This window comes from Falco rusticolus, chromosome 3, assembly GCF_015220075.1.
Source record: "Falco rusticolus isolate bFalRus1 chromosome 3, bFalRus1.pri, whole genome shotgun sequence".
NCBI lineage: Eukaryota > Metazoa > Chordata > Aves > Falconiformes > Falconidae > Falco > Falco rusticolus.
In genome coordinates, this window is record NC_051189.1 from 93,150,626 (window position 1) to 93,173,484 (window position 22,859).

Sequence of the window (22,859 nt, forward strand, 5' to 3'; positions counted from 1 at the left end):
CTGGATCAGCTCTCCAGCCTCGCTGCATGGCTGCGCAAGCACTTGCAGGGGGAAGGAAGGGCCAGGAGGGGGCATTTTTGGTCAACATAAAAGCACACCCAGCTTTGGCCTCAGGATCTGGTTCCACATCTCTTGTCAGAGGCACCATCAGCTTATGGAATTGCCCCCCCCCACTTATTTAAGGGTTATTTTTATCTCAGTCAGGGTGACAGTCAGACCCCACAAACAACAGCGCTGACACAACCAAAGGAATGGTGCAGAGGCAGGAACTCCCTAAGGCAGTGCTGCCGCAGGAAAAAAAGATGAAATTGTACCCTTAAACAAGGAAACAAGAGAGATGCGAGTTCAAAGAGCTCTCCAGGGCAAGCACACTGGCAATCCATCCAGCTCAAGCTTCGAGATTGTCTTTAGCTGAGGGAAAGAATGCAAAGCAAGAAAGCCCCTTTCTGCAAGGCCGCGCCAGGGACGTGCCACGAAAACTGAACGGATCCATCACTGTAGCACTAAGGAAATACTTCAACATGTTCTTAATTGCGCTGTTGTGAAAACCCAGGAGGTGAGATGTGCAGAGTTCACCATGTCCAATAACTGCCCATTGGAGCCCCTCTGAGTGACAGCTAGGGTTAGTTTTTCTTGTTTTGATTCTGCTCGTTAATGCCTTTTCCCCATTCTCACACAACAACTTAACTCTTCCATCCTGTAGGGATTTTCACACTGGTTAGTGCTTACAAACAGACTGAGGTAAAATAGACAAGCAGTAAGTGTGATGCTATTGAAGGCACACCAGTACCCCACACCAGCCTGGCAGAGGGTGTCACCTCCAGGCTGCAAAAGGCTACTGGAGACTGATGTTGCCAAGTCCAGGCAGCAAAGGGAGAGGTTCCCCCCCTTTGTCACTGTGGTGAGGAAATTTAAAACTCTAGGATGAAATCCCAGTTTGTCATAGGAACCCTGTGACAAGCTGACCCCCAAATTGATCAGAATTATTTCCACCAAGCTGCTAAAACTAAAACTAAAACTAAAAAAAGACAAAAAGCAATACAACCTATTACTGGAAAATGAAAAAGAAAAAAATAATCTCTGTACTCTTTCACTGAATTGGTTTGATCCTGAAACAGCAACAACGTAGCAGCAGAAATACTGCTTACTGTGGAAACCTCAGCTCATGATCGTAACTTTCAACAGGCAACCTCTAAGTATCTGAAATAATGCTCCTAAAACAAGATCCTTAAATATTAGCTATTATAACCATTGCTTTTCTGGATTAGGCATACACCCACTTCATACAATTTTAAAATTAATCCCCTTGTCTTTCTGAAGAAGAGACCAATAATGCACTCCAGAGCCCACAGTCTGGACCACAGTCTGGTGTCAATTGAACTCACTTGCTGTCCCTGCTGGGAGCAGCCAGAGAAGATCTAAATAGCTCACCTGACCATAACTCCAGCTTCTAAATTTTATATCGTTGATGTTTCCATGGAAAATGATACCAACATCATTCAGGACGTATTCTTCCCTTTCCTTCTCGTCATCCAGATACACAGCATCCTCTGCATCAGTTTACAAAAAAATAGATTTGCTTAGTTTTCATATAGGACAGATAAACAAATCTTAGCATATAATACACTTGTCTTTGATGAAAAGTGCCCCTCTCACATCAAGCAAGGAATTACTTGCTTCAACAGACTACAAGAACATGGAAATAGTGACCTCACTTAGGAATATGATACACAACTTAAAAGCATGCAAGACGCAAAAATGCCGACAACTCCTGCCTGTTTTCTCAGGATCTGTAAAGTCTGATTAAAATGTCACATCTTATCAAGAATTTTATGATTACTGTGTACCGCTAATTTAAAAGTTGGAACACCATGATGCAATTCTGCATCTGTACAAACAGATCAAAGAACAATTTCAAACCTATTAATGTTAATGGAAAACAGCTCAAGTCAAGAGATCTAAAGAAAAATCTGTAATGCATTAAAAAAAATGGAATACAGTTTTTACAGTATATTAACAGAAAGGTTTGATTGCTTTTTCTGTACGTAAGTTATTGACTGGAGTATCACTCCCCCATGCAACTTGACTGACCAGCTAATAGGAGGAGAAATTCAAGTGTCCAGGTGAAAACTGGAAGCAACTGGAAGAGAACTTTAACAAAACATATACAAAAGGTATATCCTAGATTGGTCTTATATCAAGAGTCAGGAGCATAAGTGTGGACCCTCTCCCTGCAAACATGATTCACATAGGTAAATAATTATTTTAATTAATATTATAATTAAATATGTATTTAATTAGTATAATAAATATTAACATTCATACATAACTCTGAATGACATGAAACTATTCAGACATTCACAGGTAAGTATGAAGCAGATCGTGATTCTGTGACACTAGAATAGTCGAGGATTTCTTTCCTGTACCAATGCTTGTATTTTGAGACTAAGAGATGCAGGTTAACAATTAACAGTATTGGAATTAATTAATTTGAGGAAATCAGTAATGTGGTACCAGATAGCAAATTAAAGGGAAGTAATAACCTCTGATAGTTTCATATGGGCAAGTACAAAACTACCACTCACTACTGCCATAGTGGATTCTTTAGCATCCCAATACAAATTACTAAAGGATCATTTAACTTTTAAAAGCTTATTGACTACTTGTATTTTGTTGAAATGCAAATCTTATTTGTACTTCCTTGTAAACCTCATCCTCAACGGCTTCTTCATCTGCCCATAAAACTGCAATTTGGCTGAAAACAAGCTAAAATCTGAGCCCTCTGAAAAAAATCAATGGCAAAACTCACACTAGCTTCAGTTAGGAGAAGGATTTTGCCAAACTACATACCTGACCCTTCTGGAAGTTTTTGTTTTCTCTGAAGATGTATTTATGTGTCTATGTCTACACATATAGAAGGGATTATGCATAGATATAATGACCTCCACACTGGTGTGCAAGGAATGATAAGGAAAGATGTAAGAAGCCTTTATCGCATTTAAGGAGATCAGTGCCTGCCATTATACTTTTGACAGGGTTTCTGTACAGGCTCTGCAGGCTACATCTGAACCCGAGCAAACACCGAAGTGGCAGGTTTTGGCAGCTTTTCCCAAAGGTGGGCAGGTCTGAGACCCAGTCTTGCATGTGGCAGGCTGGTGGCATTCCCCCGGCTTCTAAGAGCTGGATCATCAAGAAGTTTTTTTATAGGCTTGTCATTACCCACGACCTGCACCCAGGCACAAAGCAGAAGATCATGGGTTTATTATATTCAGAGGCTACCAGGTGAAAGAGAGCATTAAAACTTGACAGTGAATCAAAAAGCTGCAGTCACTTATGCCAGCAGGGACACTCATACTTACAAAACTCTGTATTACATGACTTTTCTGAGGTCCAACTCCCAGCTCTAAACAAGTTCTGTGTAACATCCCACTAAAAACGTTGAAGATGTTACTGATCATCTAGGCTCCATTAGGCTGGATCTGCCTGGTCTGCTGATTGAACAATCACATGTGTTCTCTCACTGAGCTTTGGATTTTATTAAAGTACATCCATACCAATGGCACGGAGAACGTATTTAAGGAGAACTCACATCTTCTGTACAGTTACACATTCAGTGGAGCGTGTGCTGTTGCCTTCTTTCAGGGATTAAAAATATCCATATTGATCCGGATGGTATCAATTGAGATGCTTATGTTATTTCAAGACTGCATGATCTTTGCTAAATCAGATGAAAATTGATTAACTTCTCTGTCAATTATTTTAAAGTATTTGTGTTTTTTTGATAAAGTGAAAAAGCATTCTGTGTTTCACAGGAAAGCCAGGTGCTTTGATTTTTGACAGCTTTCACTACTCTTGAGACTGTTTAGAAGAAAATACGAAGCATTTGTGGCTACTTTGATGCTAAGCAAGCTCTACATAGTAGAACTCCTAATTATTTTGTGCAAGTGGAGGCTCACATCTGACAAACAGAAGAATTCCATGGAAATGTGCTGGGTTTGTTTGTTCTTTAGCAGTTTACATTTTTCTTTTTACTCACTTCTTTTATCCTGGGAAATTACTAAGACACTAGCAATGCTACAAAGAAGCAAATTAGCCTCTATGTTTCCCTGTTTGAAGATGGATAAGGTGAAAATACACTTCACGTGAAGACTATTGCAGGCGAGAAATCCCACTGAACACAGGCTCCTTGTAAAGAGATGAGGAGCCCAGAGCAGCCCTTGCAATTTGGGAAGGTGTATGAGCATGAGAGGACCCTACCCAGTATGGGGAGACCCCATCCCCAGTGCAGCAACCACCTGGAGCTGGAAACGTTATTTCTTTGTGCTGTGACCACTGAGCACAGCAGCACCAGCAGACAGGTGGAGGCAGCAGGGTTGTCCTGAGCACCCAGCCTCCCTTCAACACGCTCCCGTGGGAATCCAGGAATGCAAGGGTGGGCCTCATTGGAACCACAAAACTCCCAGGGATCTTTCTGGGAAGAGGACAGTGCTGTGGCAAGCACAGAGCAGCTGCAAGAACTGAATACAGTTATCTGTCACAGCACTCTCCAGACTAGCTGGTTGCAACAAGGTCTTTTACCATCTCATACCAACATACTCTTCACACCAGTCCCTCTGCTGCCTTCTCCTTGCCTCCCCTCATCCAAAGCCCACTCTCTCTTTTCTCTCTGCTTCTTTCTCCTCTCTCTTCCTTGGCTGCTCCCTCTTCATTGGCTGCTCAACCACTTAACAGAACCAGCCACAGCTGCACCTTATCTATATCAGCCAACCCCCTGCCCCTGAAGCCGGCCCACAGCTGTATATTATCAGTGTTAATTAACCCAGCTTCATTCCTCTACAATTGTTATCTACAAACTCACTCCATTCAGGACCACGATCAGTATGCTGCCTTGCAGCTGCTACGGTTTGCCTACGTTAATGTAGCAGGAGGATGAAGCTCTGCGTGAATTTTACCCATGTGGAACCTATGACACAAGAGATCAAATTTAAGATTTAGCTATAAATGCAAGAAAATGTTATTGGGCCAAATGTGTATGACTGGTAACACGTGAAAGGAGTCCAAAGTCGATCATGTTACTAATCTTCAAAGTATTAGGGCATTCAAGCAGCAGAAACACGTAACTGACTCAATAAAGTTGCAACATATTTAATTGCTTAAATACAACGCACTTTGCAGGAGGCTTGGGTGAATGAAATGCACACCTCAGCCCACACCATCTGCAACTTACTCAGATACACTACGCATCTCCACCTGTGAGAGAGCCACACAAGTCAATGCAAGGTCACAATGCAAGGTCTTTACCTGATAGGCACTGAATGTTCCCCAGCAGAAAGTTGCTGGGACTCAGCACCTCCTTGAAATGAGCTCACAGTACTGAGATCAAAGGAGCCCTTCTCTGCTTTCATGTAGTCTGATACTGCTAAGAATTAAGCTAAACTCCAAGAAGTTATCCTTAACTACTTGCCATTTGTATCTTCTATTTCAGAACTGAAGAGGGCTCTGCATGCCCAGAAGCACATCTGTTTTTCCCAACTATGTCAGCTGACTGCAGAAAGGATGCTGCCTCTCCTCACAGGCTTTACCTCACTTAGTAGGTAATGCCGATTTCCTGAGTATCTGAAATCTCAACCCACTAGCTTGCTGAATTCCCACATGTTTGGAACTGGTGTATATAATTTTGCAGGATCAGGCCCTGCATCTGCATCTTTAAAGTATTCTTGGTGATCAGCCTTAAATGTAGCTAAGGGGATTAAAACATATAAAAGCATCTGATGACTTTGGAAGCATAATACTCTGTAGTTTGACTGGTAAAGTATTCAAACTTGTTTTGAAACAGCAGAAAAAAACCCACCCTGCATTCCTGGCTGGGAAGACATGTCAAAACTGAACTACAGTGAAAAAAGGAGTAATAAGAAAGGGCACAAATGCCTCTGTCTTAACAAAAAGCTCATACCGACACACTGATGTTTCTCCAAAATGATGAGTTGGAAAGCTGCACTAGACACTGACAGAACCCATACTCTGCTCCCTGCTATAACAATCCCTGTTCATTCCTGGCATCAGCCTTCTCTCTTTTTAATGAGGCTTTTCACTCAGACTTTTCTGCTTAGCTATTAACCCAGCAAACAACTCTAGAAGATTTTCAAACTATTGTTTTTTCTGCACTTTAATTGCCTGAGTTTTTATACCCTTTTGTGATTCCACCGAACAATCTTTTCCAGCCAGGGGATAAAGTGTAGAGAAACAGTCCCTAGTTTTTTTTAACACAAGGAATGGGAGGAAAGGCAGATATAGGACCCAATTAGCCCAAACCACCTAGGAGCAAAAGTGGGGGCAAGAAATGAGAATAAATCCAAATCTAAATGAAACAAGCAGAAAACAAAAACTACAATAGTCAACAAGGGACAGGACCTGAAGTCATTGAGACACACTTGAACACATAAGCTGAAGATGAAAATGTGGTCCTCCGGGGTGACTTCAAGTTGCCTCCCCTTGGCCTGGGGACACACAGCACATCCTTGCTGCCTGGAGACTCTCTTTTGCTTTCCTAAAGCAGAGCTTTTCCATCGGCCTTCCCAATGGTTGATGCTGGAGGACACTGCTCCATGTCTTGCTCCCTGCTTTTAGTCTTGCTGGCTTTTGGCCCCATTCAGCTCAGGTGGGAGGGAGGAAGGGCACAGGGGACCAAAGCACCCCTGTGCCATGAACAGAGGTGGATCAGTCAGCACACAGGGCTGGCAGGGAAGGAGATGTGAAGAAAGGATTGATTTTCCCCTTGCCACCCCCTGACTAGCACCTTGAATCAGCTTGTGTGGTCCCAGTCACACCACACTGGGGTAGCCAAGCCCCCACATCACATTTTCTCTGCATTAGAGATGCATGCAGCCCTAGCTGGTTGCATGCTAGTCATGAGGCAACCTGAGGCAATTTAAGAAGATTTTTCCTTGGGGTTTATCCCTTTCCAAAGAGGTGCAGAGTCACCGTGCTGGCTAACAAACTGGCTGTTATGATACCCAGGACTAAAGCCAAAGGATGCTCTAAACTGAGGTGGAGAATCGCACCTCCCTAGCTGGAGCTGTGAGGGGCTCACGATGCCTTCACAAACCTTGAACAGTTTTGTCTGCTTACAGTGGGTCATAACTTTGGCAACAATTCCTCTCTTTCTGTTACACATTCTCCCTCCTCTCCCAGAACAAACTCTTAGTATGCTGCTCTAAGGTACCTGCCTCTACGTTGCTTTCAGAAGTACAGAAGTCACAGTGTCACAGGGCCTTGGGTCCTGCCCTTCCCTCCTGTTCCCACTTAACTAACTCCGCTTCATTCAGCATTAACATATATCTTCCTAAATAATGCATAAGCTAATCATTGCTTATATTGCCTTGGACCAGGGGCAAGTAATGAATTCAGCACAAATCATTGGATGTACTGACAGCAGTGCAGCTGAATAATGGGCTCTATTAATAACGCTAAACTTACTTGTCACTGGGTAGGATGGCCCTTGTTTGGTATGGGATTATTTGATGCAAATACGCTGGTAAAAAAATTGAAAGATAAGGAAGGGTGGCAGGAGAATGTTAAAGTTAGCTGGTGACCTAAATATATAGCAATATGTATGACTTGGAGCCCGACAAGTGTTGGAAGCTGAGACACATTGCTACAGCCTGTCAGAAGGCTGAGCCAAACCTCCCTGGTCCTCCTTGCCCTCTTCTTAAAGCCACACATGGAGTTCATTAGGTAAAATACAATTCTGAAGGTGGAAGGGCTGATTTTACCCAAGATCCAAAGAGATTAAAAAAATAAATTGTTCTTCAACCCACTGGATTATAAAAAAAAGGCTCATTTGCAAAATGTTCTGTTTCTCACAGAGGCGACGGTTGCTGCTAATTAGTCACCAGTAAAGGGGAAGGCATAAGGACAAATGTCATGTAGTGGTGGGAAGGCACCACCAGCGATGGCACAGCAGGTTGAGTCCGTCCAATGTATGCAGGAGCAGCAGCTCCCACTGAATTCCTGCAGGCTTTCAGCTGCAGATATTCCTTCCCAAATGTGGCAATCAGCGATGTAACTCAACAAAGTACGGGACACTGCCACAATTGCCCCAGACCGAGTCCTGGGAAAAAAACGTGCCTGTAGTGACTTGTCAGTTTAAGGCACACACAGGCAGGCAGGAGGTTCACGCTGATGCCTATTCAAGTCAGAGCAAAACCTTGGAGTATGTTTACTACAAGAAACAGACCCTGAACTGGTAAACACAGGCTTGGCCTCATAAAACTGCAGAGTGCAGCTACAGCACAGGCACAGGTCTGCAGCGTGGAGCTCCGCTCACACAGGGCTATTCCCCAGCCTGAAAGACTCGCCTCTTGGCAGAGTTACTATATAATTTCCAGACCCAAACTGGAGTGTCTCCAGCCTCCTTGGTACCAAGGTCCCCTTCCTGCACCACCCCCTCTCAAAACCTAATGAGCCCAGCAGCAGAAAGTGCAAACCTTTGACTCTGGTAAGTACTTACGCTGGCACCAGGGATTGAACAGGATGTAAGTGTCGGTTTCTGCATTTCTGTGTGTCCGGAGGATGCCAAAGGGAGTCCAGACAGCAACGTACAGGCGAAACTTCCCAACGACGCAGGTGGCAGAGGACATGATGGACAGGCGAATGGAGTTGTTCTCCCTGTAGGTAATCTTGGCTCCCCACTCACCGGGTCTTAGCACATCACCTACTAGTATTGGGATGTAGGTGCCTTTGTTTTGCTGTGGGTAGCGACCTGGAAAGAAAGGTGAATAGGTTCACCTTGTTTTGACAGTTTCTTAATTTTCTGGCAGTCCTCTGTCCCTTTGTCTTGTTTTCAACAGAGGTGGCAAGTTTTAATGGGTGGAAACCAGCGCCCTCCCTCATTGCTTCACACAGTGCCTGGTCACTTGGCAGTACAGCCACATGAATACATGCAACACCTCCCAGCAAGCAGCCTGCACAGACACTTCCACCCATCTCACTCCAGCAAGCTACAATCTTGCTGGCTCAGGCACTGCCAGGAGTGTAGCCCTGCCAGCATGAGCAGGCTTTCTTTGCTCACAGCTGTTTATCCCTGTGCAGCAAGCTGCCCTCCAACTTGCTCCTTGCCTTGGTGTCAGCTACACTGTTGGTAAGTTTAGGTAGGAGCCCCTTCCCCAGTTCAGATGCATCCACCACCCTCGTTGATTGTGTGCAAGTGCCCACTGGGGCATAGGCACTGGCTCTGGGGCTCTTTAGCAGAGCAGAACCTTGTTCTCCTCACTGCACTACTGTGCTGACAAGCAGAGAGCAAGTGCTCTTCCATGCAAGTTGACACAAGTGGAAAAAATACATGTCAGTCCACCAACAGGCACCCAATGCTCAGTTCCTCCCAAGCATCCACTCCTCATGGAAGGAGTGGGAACCAACTCTGGATACTCAAGGTATAGATGAGCACATCTGGGCTGAAACTTTCTCTGCAAGAAACAGGACCTGAAGTGTGACACATCTCCAAAGTACTGCATGTGATAGTCTACCTCATAGTAAGACAAATCCCACCCCAGAGAAGCCTATTTTACGCTGCCAGTTATAAAAAGCATCTAGATGGACAGGCTACATGTAAACATGCACACTGCCAGGATTCAAAGTTGTGTGAGGCTCCACCCTCTGAGCCTGAGGTAGAGCCAAACTATATCTGGAAGCCAACCAGCAGCACAGACAGAAAAGACATTTGTGAGAAGGCTGAGTTCCTTATCTCATTCTCAAATCTATTCTTTGTTTCATATTTTAGGCTGAAAGTCAGACTCTCTCATTCAAAAATAGGGTAATGAAAAGCAACGATGGCAGACAGAGAGACAGACTTCTATATTTTTCATTCCTACTATTTAAGAGCTTCAAAATTAAACTCACAAGGGTGTTGATTTTTCTGCTTGCTTATTTTTGTACAGCTGATGTAGTGATAATCCCAGATCTGAACACTGTTACATTCTGGGAAAGGACAACTCCAGCTTTGCATCTGAAGCTTGCGAGCTGCCGCTCCATCCGTGTTTCTGAGAAATTTGGGGCTACTGTGCTTCATCCAAGAGATTATTCGGTGCACATGAATTTCCATTTTGCAGAAGTTCAATGCACATAAAGAGCTCACTTTTCCCTGTTGGCCAGGGATGCTGTAACCCATGAAACCCATTCAGATCAGCGAGGGATGCGACAGAAGGAAGAGACCTACAGAAGAAAAAAGGAGTAGAATAAGAGAGCAAAATCAATAGAAAACACTCAAAGATAAAGCACTGGACACTTCAAATATAAGTCATCAAAGGAAAGTCAGTCTAGAGAGAAGAGCCTATAGAAGTAACAGAGATAAGAGTCTTGTGCCTGCTAACAAATGGCGATCTGAGAGCTCAACATATTCTTGTTCTTTGTAGTGCAACTGGTTATGACCCAGCTTGCCTCTACAGTTGATATTTTGCTTCTAGTTTTGACATAATTGTTATTTTAAAAAAGCAGTCCACACAAACAAAGCAGCAGAGCCAACCAAGTAATTGAACTGACATCCTTGAAAAGCGTTAACAAGTGCTACTTTTAAAATACCCCCCTCTCCTCCTTCAGAAAGGCGGGAGGGGGGAGAGGTTACTATTTTAATGTGGTTAGGAACCCACTGGGGACAGAAGGAGCTGTACTGTGGTGGGGCTTTGCACCACCGTGTCCGTGTACACCATGTGTACGTGGGGAGTCTGCAGAATCATTTCCCAGTAAATCTGCCTATAGGAACCAGATAGGATCTCAAAGAAGCCATGAGGCCTTTGCAAGAAATCCTTATGGAAACCCTGTCACTAACACTTCATGGCAGGTTTGGCAAAGTACCAAGCCTCTTCTCACTTTTCTGAAACCTCAACATGCAAAACTCTATTCGCCCTTCCAAACAAAGGTCCCTTTTGCATGCAAAGCCACAAGACACCCTCATATACTTGTTGCTTGAAAAGGGAGCACCTGTAGCTGCTGCTGAAGAGTATGCAAGGTCCTTTCAGCCCAGAACCTGTGCACATCCCCCACAGCTGCTCCCACACAGTAAGAGAGAGAGGTCACTGCACTATCTTGCTCACCTGTGAGGAGAAAACGCTCTGGGGTATTGCCTGCATCCCTGCAGGCCAGGCAAGGGAATATCCTAGAAGTCAGGATAACCTGAAGATGTTACAAACAGTAATTTTTACTTCTGATAGATGAGCAGGGTTTGGTGCTCACTAGTGGTTGCATAAAATCCTGAACCTATGAGGAAGCCTGGGAAGATGGGCAGAGCCCTCAAGAGCACAACCAACAATTTCCAATATCTTCTTTGAAGAGAGGACAGGTTTCCTAATCCTCTGAAATCAAAACTGAAATGCAAATGGAAGAGCGAGAGAATTGTTCTTTCTGATGGGAATTTGTGGAGCTGAATTGTAATCACACATCCAGACACCTGACAGCATCAGCCACACTAGTCTCATATACACACATCTGTTGTCTCGATACTGGAGTGCTGTAAAGCTGAGTAACTTTGGCATTGCATGCCAAGGTTACTGGCAAAAGAATCCTTACGTAGGTTCAGTACTATGTTTATCAACATCGTGGGGAAGTCCTCTCAGGATGGCTTGGCCATTTGACTTTTATCTACATGTTGAGCACAGGTTTCTGGCTGCAGTTGAAAAGTAGGGCCAACTTTGGCTCGTAGTTGGGATATCTGTAATGTCAGCCCTTTCTCAGAAGGGATAACATGCAGTGGTGATTTCATTCTCTGGGTTAGTCTCTGAGGAAGGAGATTCAATGTTATCCAAAGACTCATTACCAAAAGCCTGCAAACGCCTGGCAGAGCACTCTCTGCAGGGTTTCTGGTGTTAACCGAACCCATGAAGAATCAGGACCAGGAGCCATGTAGACAAGATAAACTCTTTTTATGCTGACAGGAGGGTGCTTCTGCCAGCAGCATCAGCTGGCTCAGGATTTCTCCTGCTCTGGTTTGCTCCAGGAGCTGGCATCCTGAACCATGCTCCACAGCCAGTTCTTTGTGGTTGCCTCACGTGTGCTTGGGGTGTAGGAGGCTCTGGCCTTCACATGAGGACATGTCACAGCCAATTGCTCTCTGAAAGACAAAGTCACCGTGTGACATCACACTGTTGGGATGTCCCTGTCTGCCCTCTCTAACAGCACATGGAGAGGGGAAAATCCAGCCTAAGAACTCAGGAAGCCTGGAGGCCACTGCACTGTCACCACCAGGCACTGGGTGAGCTTTTTATAGGCTCCTTTTGCAGCTTAGAAGATATCAGTCACTGAACGGGGGCTGCTGAGTGTCCTGCCTCCAAGGCAGGAGAGGTCGGGACACAATTCGCAGTGACCCTATTTCATGGGCCTCCAATGCTTTGCATTTCAATGCTAGGTACTAAGCTATGATACTACCAGAAGACATTATTTTTACAGAAACCTCCCTTGTACAGAAGGTTTAATGGCACAAACGTATCTCTTTTCCCTGCTGCACAGTGCACAGGCTTGCAAACCTTTCATACTTCTTCCTTATCCTTTCGTATCACACCTTGGTTTCTATAGCTATCCAAGTCGGGTTCCTAAAGCTCCTCTTCACTTCAGTTGGGGCTCAGCTCAGCTCAGCACCTCCTGGGGTTTCCAGGCACCTGGGAAAAGAGGAGCCAAATAGCTGCTGTTGCTATCAAAGGAGCTCAGGTCTCCCTCAGTGCTGCATCACAAGGCTTTGAAAGTAAATAAACATGAGTGATGGTCCACATGGCAAAACACACCACAAGTGGATGTGGGTATGTATGGGATGCCCCCCACCACACACTCACACTTTACAGGGGCAAAAAGGAGAGTGCAGTGTTTGTTAAAGCTTGCCAAAGTCTATTTACGCAGCGGCAAAAGAATGAGGCATCTAAACCACAAAACTGTGGCCACACACACATGCATTCAAAGTGAGTTATTTTTAACATATGCTTTACCTCCTTAGCATGTCAGCTCCGGGCTCGTCAGGCACGGAGGCAAGCTGTGTTTAATTCTGGGTAAAACTGCCACACCAGAGAGGGATTTACAGCAACAGAGGGAGAGTGAGAGATGGGTACAGCAAGTTCAGCTGCCAAAACACGAGTGCTCCTCCTCCAGTTACCCAATTCTGCTGCTGTTCCTTACAAGTGACTAACAGGGACCAAGGCTTGCTCAGATGATACTCCTCCTCCTCCTCCTCCTCCCCTGCCCGGTCCCTGAAAGCCCCTATCTCCATCTGATTTAGTTTTTCCCTTGATCCCCACTGGACATACACATTGCTGTATGCGTGCGTGCATTAAACAGCTCCTTAATGCCACTGTCAAGTTGGTGCCCTGCTGTTCGTGCAGCCCACAGGGTGCTCTTGGACCAGCCCTACAGAAGTGAGGAGGTGTTTGACTTTTGGCAGGAAGGAGGGAAAATTTGGTAGCATAGAGATTAGAGATATAGTGAGTTTCAGAGGACATTTCCTCCCTGATGGAAGTAGGATGCCTCAGAAGAGGGAGGTGAGCAAAGCTATTTCTCAATAGTCTTTTGAGGAACCCTCCTTAGAAGATTGTTTTTTAAAGGAGTTGATGAATCTGTCTCCCTTTGGGACATATGTTACACAGAATAAAGTTAAGAATTTTCCTGTTAGGTTCATTTGTTTTACCTAGGCACACCCTTTCGTACAAAGGGTAAAGAATCTATTTCAATGCCAGCCCTAGAAGTATAATGGTTGTGACAAGTTGATAAATATATTTGAGCTGGAAGCCACAAGTAGCAGAAGTAAGCCTTATTGGAGCAAGCAGCCTGGGGATGGGTGTTGGTGTGCTGGGATCATGCCTTATGGATCACTATGAATAACTACAACGAATTTCAGAAAAGGCAAAAGGAAGAAGAAAGAAGAGAAAGAAGGAGGAGAAGAGGAGAAGGACAGAAAAGAGAGGAAAGGAGGGGAGGGGAGGGGAGGAGAGGAATGGGGAAAAAAAGGTAAAACAAAGAGAAAAGAAAGAGGAGAGATGCTCTAATAAAATCCCAAACTATCAAAACAAGCAAGAAAGGGAAACAATTTTTTGCAAAAAACAGTAGTGTCTTTAAGCTGCTACTGTAATATCACACCTGGGTTCCTCCCACCCTCAAATTCCATTGCCTTCAGAAGTGCTGCATACAAACCTGGAAATGTAGGAAACCCAAATATTTTGAAATAATTTTTGCTTATGGCTCCGGTTAGGAATCCTTAACATCTGACCACTCTGTCCCAGGAGTGAATGTCTCTAGTACTTTAAAAGTTGTAAAACATACACCAGAGTCACGCACCTCAGCTATTAAAACCATTAAAAAATACAGCTAGGTTTTATGTGCCACTTGATGCTGCTGCAGCAGTGCAAAAGGAGAGCATAATAAAGATAAAGATTCCTTTGCATGAAATACAGCATTCACGGAGCACCTCGAGGGACTACCTCCTCTCTGCTCCTCCGGGGCCTGGCTGGGAATTCCAGAGGGGAGGAAAAAATATATCCCAAATGCCTTTGTTCAGAAAGTGAAGAAGTTTGTTGTTTGCTAAGAGCTGGCAAACAGGTCTCTTCTCTGTCCAGAGTTATTCCCTAGGAAATGTGTTCTAGTGGTAATAAGTTATTCTTTCTCTCTCAAAATGGGACTCCATATTTAGACCATCAGGTGTTTCTGTGTTCAGTTTTTGGAGTTCTTTGTTAAACAGGGATATAGTGATTTAATAATCTCTCAGCATTGGTCACGTACCAACACCAACAGAGTTTGCCCCCAGCACCACAGTTAGCTGTTCTTGTATAACGCCAAGAAGGCTCCTAAAAAAATCAAGATCCAGCTTTTTCCAATCAGGAACTTTATCCCAGTAGCAGAATTCAGCTTGACATCCCACCCAAGGTGCAGAGGGACACCTCATGTCCCAGCCATTCCACCAGCTACCACCTGCCCTGCCCCAGAGCTACTGAGGACAACGGGTGACAGCAGGGGTAAAAATACTTCCCGGAGTTCCTTGTCTGACAAAAGAACAAAACCTCAACCCTCCTGGAATAACCCATGTCCCAACACTGCTGTGAAATTAGAGAAAGGCTGTGGACACTGTGGGACGGTGTGAAGAGCTCCGTTGATTCTGGTGTGGGTGTCCTGAATCGGACCCCTGGTTATTTAGTTGTACTCAGATGCCCTTCTGACTAGAAGTGGGAATGTGTTGTCACCTTAATAAGCCATATAGGTTCAGCTCTAACACCTTTAGGTTCTTAGCTGCTTTCATGTGTTTATAACTGTTCCTCTGGAGTAGGCCTGGGGAAGACTATGGAAAAAGGATCAGTAAGTCTCTGCTCTCATCTCAGCCCAGAAGCCAATTATTTGTAGAAGCCTGAGGAGCACCCACAGGTAGGTGCGTGGGTGTCCATGCAGGCACACGTGTGGAGAGGTGGTACTTTCTTCTACTACCGGTAGACTGGGATTTATGATCGTTCCAGAAGTATGCCAATGAATAAAATGTTCGTAATAATATTTAGGGCTAGACCAATATATATGGATTTATGAAGCCATTTAAGGAAAACACAAATAGACAACAATTTATGAGGATGTGGGGAAATATATCATTAGAGTAAGGATGCACCATGTAAACTCATCAACCACTCCAGGATTTACAGCCCTGTACAGGAAACTACTACTAAAAGCAAGATTGAAGGCCATATAAGCCCATCTAATCACACATCTGCTTTTCAGAGGAATCACTGCCAGTGCAGCAGTGACTGTGGAAACTTTGCAGCACTCACGCCAAGTGGGCTGCCCCGGGTGCAGGAGCCACACTCAGGCAGGCTGAGCCCCACGCTGTGGAAAGCCAAGAGCAGCACAAAGTATTCCCATCACCATGAAGGTGGGAGTCAGAAGAGATCAAGATGGGTGAAGGTGTCATTGGCTCTGCTGAGGTCCCTGGGGCTCCAAGCACACTGAAATTGTTCCCACTGTGGGGAACTGGATGTAAACACAGCATCTACACTTCTCCTGAGGCTCTTTCATCTCAACCCCAGACCAATAAAATGAGTATTTCCCAAGGGGTGATGCTCACCCTTCTTCTCATTAAAGCCAGGAAGTGGGCTGTGAGGAAATATTTGGTGATGGAGCAGCTCCCAAACCACAGGTACTGAGGTAGGGCTGCAGTCCAGCACAAGACCTGGAATAACATCCCATTACTCTTTATAAGTGGATATTTTTCCATGTGGATTTTTTGGCACATTCATTGTTTTCCATACTTTGGCAGACAAGTATGGTCCTAATTTAATGAAGCATTATGTGCAAAACTGAATTATAATCATTCACATGTTAGCACTTCAGCCAATTTCACCGATAATGACTCTACAGAAAACAGTCTGTTAAAGCATAACTGACTTCAGTCTTAAGGAACCATCGTAGAAGAATATCAGTGACAGTGACTTTTGAGAGACTGGAGTGAATTATTTATGTATTTACACATACACACACACATATATATTTTTACACAATTTAGTCCAATTCTAGACTCTGTATGGTCTTTAAATGGACCGTGGATTAAAAAAAAATGTTACTGAAGATTGTTCTGTGAGTGTTTCAGACTTAGTTTCACATGACACAAGAAGCATTTGTCCCAGGTACCCTTGATGCATTATCAATTAGAAGGATTAAGCAGTCTCTACTTGCTTTACTTGCTTCATTAATCATCTTTTTAATGATGCAAAGAGGCAAAAATAGGAACAAAAAAAAGAAGTAAAACTAAATTTTAGGGAATAAAGGAAATATAATAGTTCTGCACACACACAGGATCAAGTCATTACCATTGTCACATTTTTCAGGAGCAAAATTAGTCTTTAATGGATAAAAATTCTGTGATGGATTAACACCAATGCTGGGAAATTTCTAGTGCTGGGAACTAATAATTTCTGAATAGCTTTATATGGTGCTGTTGTATAAACAGCCCTCATTGTAGGCACAGCCCTACACAAAGAGACGTTGAGTTTTCCCAGCTCCAGCTGAATTCCCTGGGAGCCAAGGCCAGCAATCCCTACCAAAAATGTTTTTTGTACCTAATGAGAATATCACCTTGAAATGGCCAAAAGATTCTACAGCTCTGGACAACCTAGTCCACATTGTTTGGAGTCACCTTCCCACCTTGGAGATACTCAAAACCTGTCTGTAGGGCAAGGCCCTGAGCAGCTGGAGCTGCTTTGAGCACGGGCTTGGACATGAGACCTCCAGAGGTCCCTCCAGCCTCGGTCATTCTACAGTTCTGCTGCACCGTTTGAAATCAGCTGCTCGGCACACGGAAGGCTCCTTGGAAATGTCATTTAACAACCACCTGCCTATATTTCTGTGCACCCATCAGTTTCATCTCTCAAAATCAGCACTTTCCTAGGAGGTACACCCTTTGTTTCAGTGTGAAAAGCTTCTCCAAGCTCAGGCTGCCTCTGCTGCAAGGCTGATGCCTGAGCCAGTCCCTAGATGGTACCCAAGGGTACGGATTCACCTCCCCTGCCTCTGGCCATCTGAAAGCTAGAGCCTGGCCTATGGGGGAAAGTCAACCGAGGAAAAAGAAAAATCCAGAAGGGAATTCAACCCATTTTAAGACAGCAGGGCTAAACTGCCACCTGGAGGTGCCTGCCTCCCTCTTCGGCTCACGCTGCCCACCTAGGCAGCCACTTTTGGGCTGGGCTCTCGTTTTAGGGCAGCTGGCATGAGGAGAGGGGAACACCCGCTCTTCAGGCAGATGAACAGAAAAAACTTGGGTGAAAATGACCACGTCTCCCCGTGACAAAAGGTTTGAGAGCACAGCAGTGAAACCTGGAGTGCTCAGTGCTCTTTCCCAAGTACAAGAAATCTTTCTTTTCTTCTGGACATTAAACATTGGACTTGCCACTAAAAGCAGAAGTACCAAGGGTCAAGCAGATTATCTCTGAATAATTTTCTTCTCCTTTGTGGACTGTTTTTGTTTTGCTTTCTGTTGCTAGCCTCTGAGAGCAAACCTTCTGTGTTTTCACCACATGGACTTGATCTTAAAGGTCTTTTCCAACCTAAATGATTCTACAATTCTATGTGCATAAAGAGAAACATCTGTGGAGCACTGAGTATTAACCAGGTCCCAACAGAGGAGCCTGAACATCTCTTCTCCCAGTTGAATCTCTGAGAGCTAAATTCCTTTGTAGCAAGAGGGCAGTGGTGCTCACAGAAGCAGACGCTTAAAAAACAGGGGAGGACAATAGCGTTGTATATACCCTGCACATGCAGCCCTTTCCTTCAGCTGACTGCCAGCCACCACACATGGGACAGCAGCACTCCCATTCCCATTTCACAGAAAGGACAGTAACAGTGAAAAATGAGGAGGGAAAGTCAACCACAGACTCATGGCTGACTCCAAAGTAATCACTCAGAATTAAGTTTGTTCCAAGTCTGCCCTGGCTTGAGCTGCGTTTAACCCCACTCCTGCCACGGCTGAGGATGAGGGGATTTTTATCCACACTTAGAGATGCAAGGTACAAACCATGGACAGATGTGTTTGGAAACAGCAACAGGAAAATAAGTGAGTATGTTCTCTTAAGTGGACTGTGCAATGTCAAAAGAAGTGTTAAATTTCTTCTTCTGATACAAAATATCTGATTAAAACAAATGCAAACTGTACGCAATGCAATAAAAAACAAATGTTCCATTTTCCACTTCTTCTTGATACAGCTGTTTGTTTTAAACATATAAAGATTAAGGGAACAGTCGTGAATTTAATTAAATCCCAAAAGAACTAATGATATTTATGCATATTAAATTTTTAAAGGCACTTGTGGCTGCTCAGCCAATCATTCACTGGACTGTCATAACATGCCTTCCAACCCTAATTTAAATTAGAAAGAAGAGACCCATGAAAAAAAATGTGTAGAGAGTAACCTTTTCACTGCACATGTTTAAGAGATAAATGCCCATCTAGCTTTAAAAGGCAACAAATCTAATAAATGGCCACATCATCATAATTCAATGGTGGGGAAAAAAAATCAATGTTACAAATTTTGGAACTGCATCTCTCAGGAAAGCAAATTAAAGCATCAATTCAAACCTACTTTAAAGAGTTTATAAGGAGAACATTGATGTCTTAACACAGAAACTCCCAGATCACTCTGGACGAGGCTGGGTCTTTCCCAGAGCTGTGATGTAGGGAGCAGTGTTCAGTGGGGCCATCTTTGGAGCACAGCAGGGAGTCCCATTCTGTCACTTGCTTTTCCCCTTCTCTAGCAAGGTCATGCCCTTCTTTAGCCCTGTACCTTCAATAAGCCAACAAGTACATTAAGACCTGTGTTTCTGAAGAAGGTCTCTTAGCAAGAAGAAAAATGCTTTCTTGCTCCTTTTGCAGTAAATCAAGAAAGCCTCTGATGTGGCCCTGAATAAGTCTCTGGTCTAAAGCTACAACTTCTGCTCCTTCTCCCTGGTTACCAAGCTGACTGTAAATGCAGCTGCAAAGTTGCAAGGCCTCCTTCCACACTGTGAAATTTCCCCCCCTTGCATACTCAACGTTTTGTTATCCCACTTAATACACAGACATCTCTCCCACCTCAAACAACATATTTCTCCTCCCTGCATCTCCTAAACACTAATAAAAGATGTTTCCGATTCCACCTACCTTTCAGCATTGCTATGCAGCATTAACCAGAGATAACTTTGAAAGCTCAATAAAGCACAACTCCTCCTAAACAGAAAACCCTAGATACTGCTCCTTGTCTCACAAGCAATTCTGCTGACTTTCTTGGGTAGGGATTCAGACCCTGTTTAGAAAAGCCCTTCCTTGCCTATGGTTAAGCCTGGTTTTATGGCTTATCAATCGTAACAGGAAAAGACCCAGCTATTAAATACTGCTGTGTTCCTGTTTATGAGAGGCTCTCCAGCCTTACTTTGCTGATGCGACACAGCCTTTGCCAGGCACTTACCTATCAAATACTCCAGCCAGAATTGGTCCGTCTCTGGGTTGTAGGGTCGGTTGAAGTCAATCTGGATTTGGAAAGGCTGTCCCCGGCGCACTATCAGCTTGGGGCTGTAGTACCTGTCGGTGTGGTGCTGCTGCTTGTTGATCTCATGGGGGTCCTTGAACATATGAATGTCCACAACACGCAAGTAATCTGCAGAGACATGTAAATGAACAGAGAGCGGAGTCAGTATGATGGGGTGCCAGTATTGATATCAACATCATTAGAGGCCCTGTCCTCCCCCTCCCTGGCATTGCCTTATTGAGGAGCACTGTGTAATGGAGCGTGCTGGATCTGTTTGGGGCTTACATCCTCCTGGCTCACCAGGGACTTACGGACTGACACTTCTCTGTCCACCTGCCATTTTCACAGAGGCTGCAAGCCTTCCAGTGAACAGCAAAAGCAATTGCAGAAAGAGCAGGTTGCTATGGGTGGAAAGCTGAACGTCCCCAAGGAGAGCTGGGCTCCATCTTCCCTTTGGCATCAGCTTTCTGCAAGTCTGGGCCTTGCTGTCACAAGTTTACCAGTGCAATCAGTGGGCCTTTGACAGCTGTGGCTTCATGTCTCCCTCCATTTATAAAATGAAAATTCATGGGGTTTTTGCGATGCTTAGATACATTAATGTTTGCAAGGCACTACTACTATTGAATGCTGAAGAGCCTGAGAAGCAGTTAATGATCTTGCATTCAGATGAGAGCTTGAATTGTCTGTATTAAATAAGGTTTTGGTGTACTGTATGTGTCTAGACTCAGCTTCTCAGTACACCTCCACTGCTATTACTGTCTTCTTAAGAAAACTAAATATAACATTACAGTATATAATTACAGCATAGATAGGCAAACAGCAGTAGGTATCTGTAACACGCACAGGCAAAGATTTGCTCCCTTCGAACCAGGCCTGTCTGAAGGGTTATAGCCTACCACTGCTAGAAGTTAGCATGTGCGGCTAATGACCAGTGTGGTGTGGCAGTGGGGTAGCCAAAGGCACCTGCAGTCACCACGAGCTGTGCGACTATACCGTAGTGGGAATCTTCACATTCGAAGTCTTCTCACACAATGAACAACCACATGAAAATGAACTGGACATCATTCTTCCACTTACATGCTTGGGCAGACAATCACAAAACCTCTGCCAGGAGGATCATTACTGCTCACCACCAGGAGGGAGACAGAAGAGTAAAGCTTGACTCAGCTTGTCTTTCCAGGTGCTGACAGAAATTAGCTGATTTCTGCATTTTATACTGGTGATGACAGAGCCAAACTCATACCTGGCAAATAGAGGTGCACATTTAAGCAGCTGGTGGAGCTGTGTGTACCTGTGATGGTAGCTAATTTGGCCTGCTATTGCATAGGCTGTGAGCAGGAATGATGTGCTCAGCCAATGCGTCGGATGTCCAAGTCACTGAATGTGGCCCACTTCACAGAAGCTCAGACAACAGCTTTGCACACAGGTTTTCCTTGAAGGTGGGGAGAAACTGCATGGCAGCCAGCTCTGGACAAGCAGCAGCACAGCTCCCTCTCTGTGTAACCTCCAGGTGTGTGCATTAGCCCTGTCCTTCCGCAGGGATGTGTTCAAGACAAGCAGAGCCCTGCAAGCAGCAACTCCCCTGGACACCAGCATGGTCCTTCTCTTGCCCCAGCCAACCCACCCAGCCCGGGCTGTGGGTGGCAGCTAACTGGAGAGGGGGGAAATAAGGGCAGCAAGAGCAGGTCCCACTGGTGCATTGTCCCAGTTGCTGCCTAGCCTTGCCCTTCAGGAAACAGAAGGAAAGGAAGCTACCCGAGGACACAGCAAGGTAAGGATCCTTTCATGGAAAAGCCGTGGACAACTGAACCCAAAACCATGCGCCTCCTGCTAACGCTAATCTGCGGAAAGGCTGGAATACCCTGTTCAGTACTGAGTCAGGCTGAACGTCCCATGGCAATGCTGTTGTTGTTATTCTTTGCTCAATTCACCAGGCTTCTGGAGTAACTTCTGTAGATCTCCACTGGTTTGACCGCTGGCTGAAGTTACAGAGGTGGTTTTTGCATGAAACATTAAATGTGTTTTGCTCAGAAATTGCTCTCGTTGCCCCTCTGTGAAGTGGGGCATGTCTTTGCCTCCCTCACTGCAAAAGTTACCGATGCTCACTCACAATAATGCTGACAAAGTTCACAACTAAATTACATGAGGCAGGAATTTCCCGGAGAGGGGTAAAGTGAGGGCAGGGGAGAGTCTCTGCCATTCTCTCTCCTAACCCCTCCCAGGCTGAAAGCACTGCATGTAAAAGGTGCATATCTTGGGGCTCTGTGAGGGGGGAAGCTATCAGTAAGTTTGGCTCAGGTTCTTCCTTCCAAGGAGGCATAACAATGGAGCTGAGGGTTTGTTGTGTTTTCATCTCTTGTTCTGAAATAAAAGGCAATGGTGACCTTGCCCTTCTGTCACGCTAGCACCTTCAAGGAACTTCAGAGCTAAGCTACCCTGGGCCATCAGTTCAGCGTTTGCTTCATTTTTTCTTAGGACTTTACTTCCATCAAAATGCAGCTTTTCTACATCTGTAGAAAACACATTTCACTTTCAGTCTCAGTGTTAAAATGTATGTGGAGCTTGCCAAATGAAAATAACTTGTGACCTAGCCTGCGTTAATTACAGTAATGGTAATTACAGAGGACAAAACATGAGCAAGGTAATGGGATGTGCAAACACCATCACCTGGGTGCCATCAAAAGGAAGGCTCCGGGCAATGCACATGTCACTGCTTTATCTGTTTGTGAGGGACAGGTGGCCATTGAGGCCTCCTTTGAAGTCAGGTCCATTTGATGGTTTGCCCCTAGTCTGGTTTGCCGTTTAGTGCAAGCAGGTTTGCTGCAGGAGAGGCAGCAGTCTGATGCTTTCTGAAAGCTTTTGCAA

General features: G+C 44.7%; 1 protein-coding gene across 3 annotated transcripts in view; it reads right to left on the reverse strand.

The window, feature by feature from the left end:
• Positions 1–22,859, reverse strand: part of F13A1 (coagulation factor XIII A chain) — a 60,939-nt gene that overhangs the window by 33,526 nt on the left and 4,554 nt on the right. For all 3 annotated transcript variants that reach the window (XM_037380685.1, XM_037380684.1, XM_037380683.1), the window contains exons 3-5: positions 19,935–20,123; positions 8,510–8,761; positions 1,432–1,550 (exon numbers count right to left, since the gene is read on the reverse strand). In XM_037380685.1, coding sequence (XP_037236582.1) covers positions 1,432–1,550; positions 8,510–8,761; positions 19,935–20,123 — 560 coding nt within the window. The remainder of the gene's footprint in view (positions 1–1,431; positions 1,551–8,509; positions 8,762–19,934; positions 20,124–22,859) is intronic.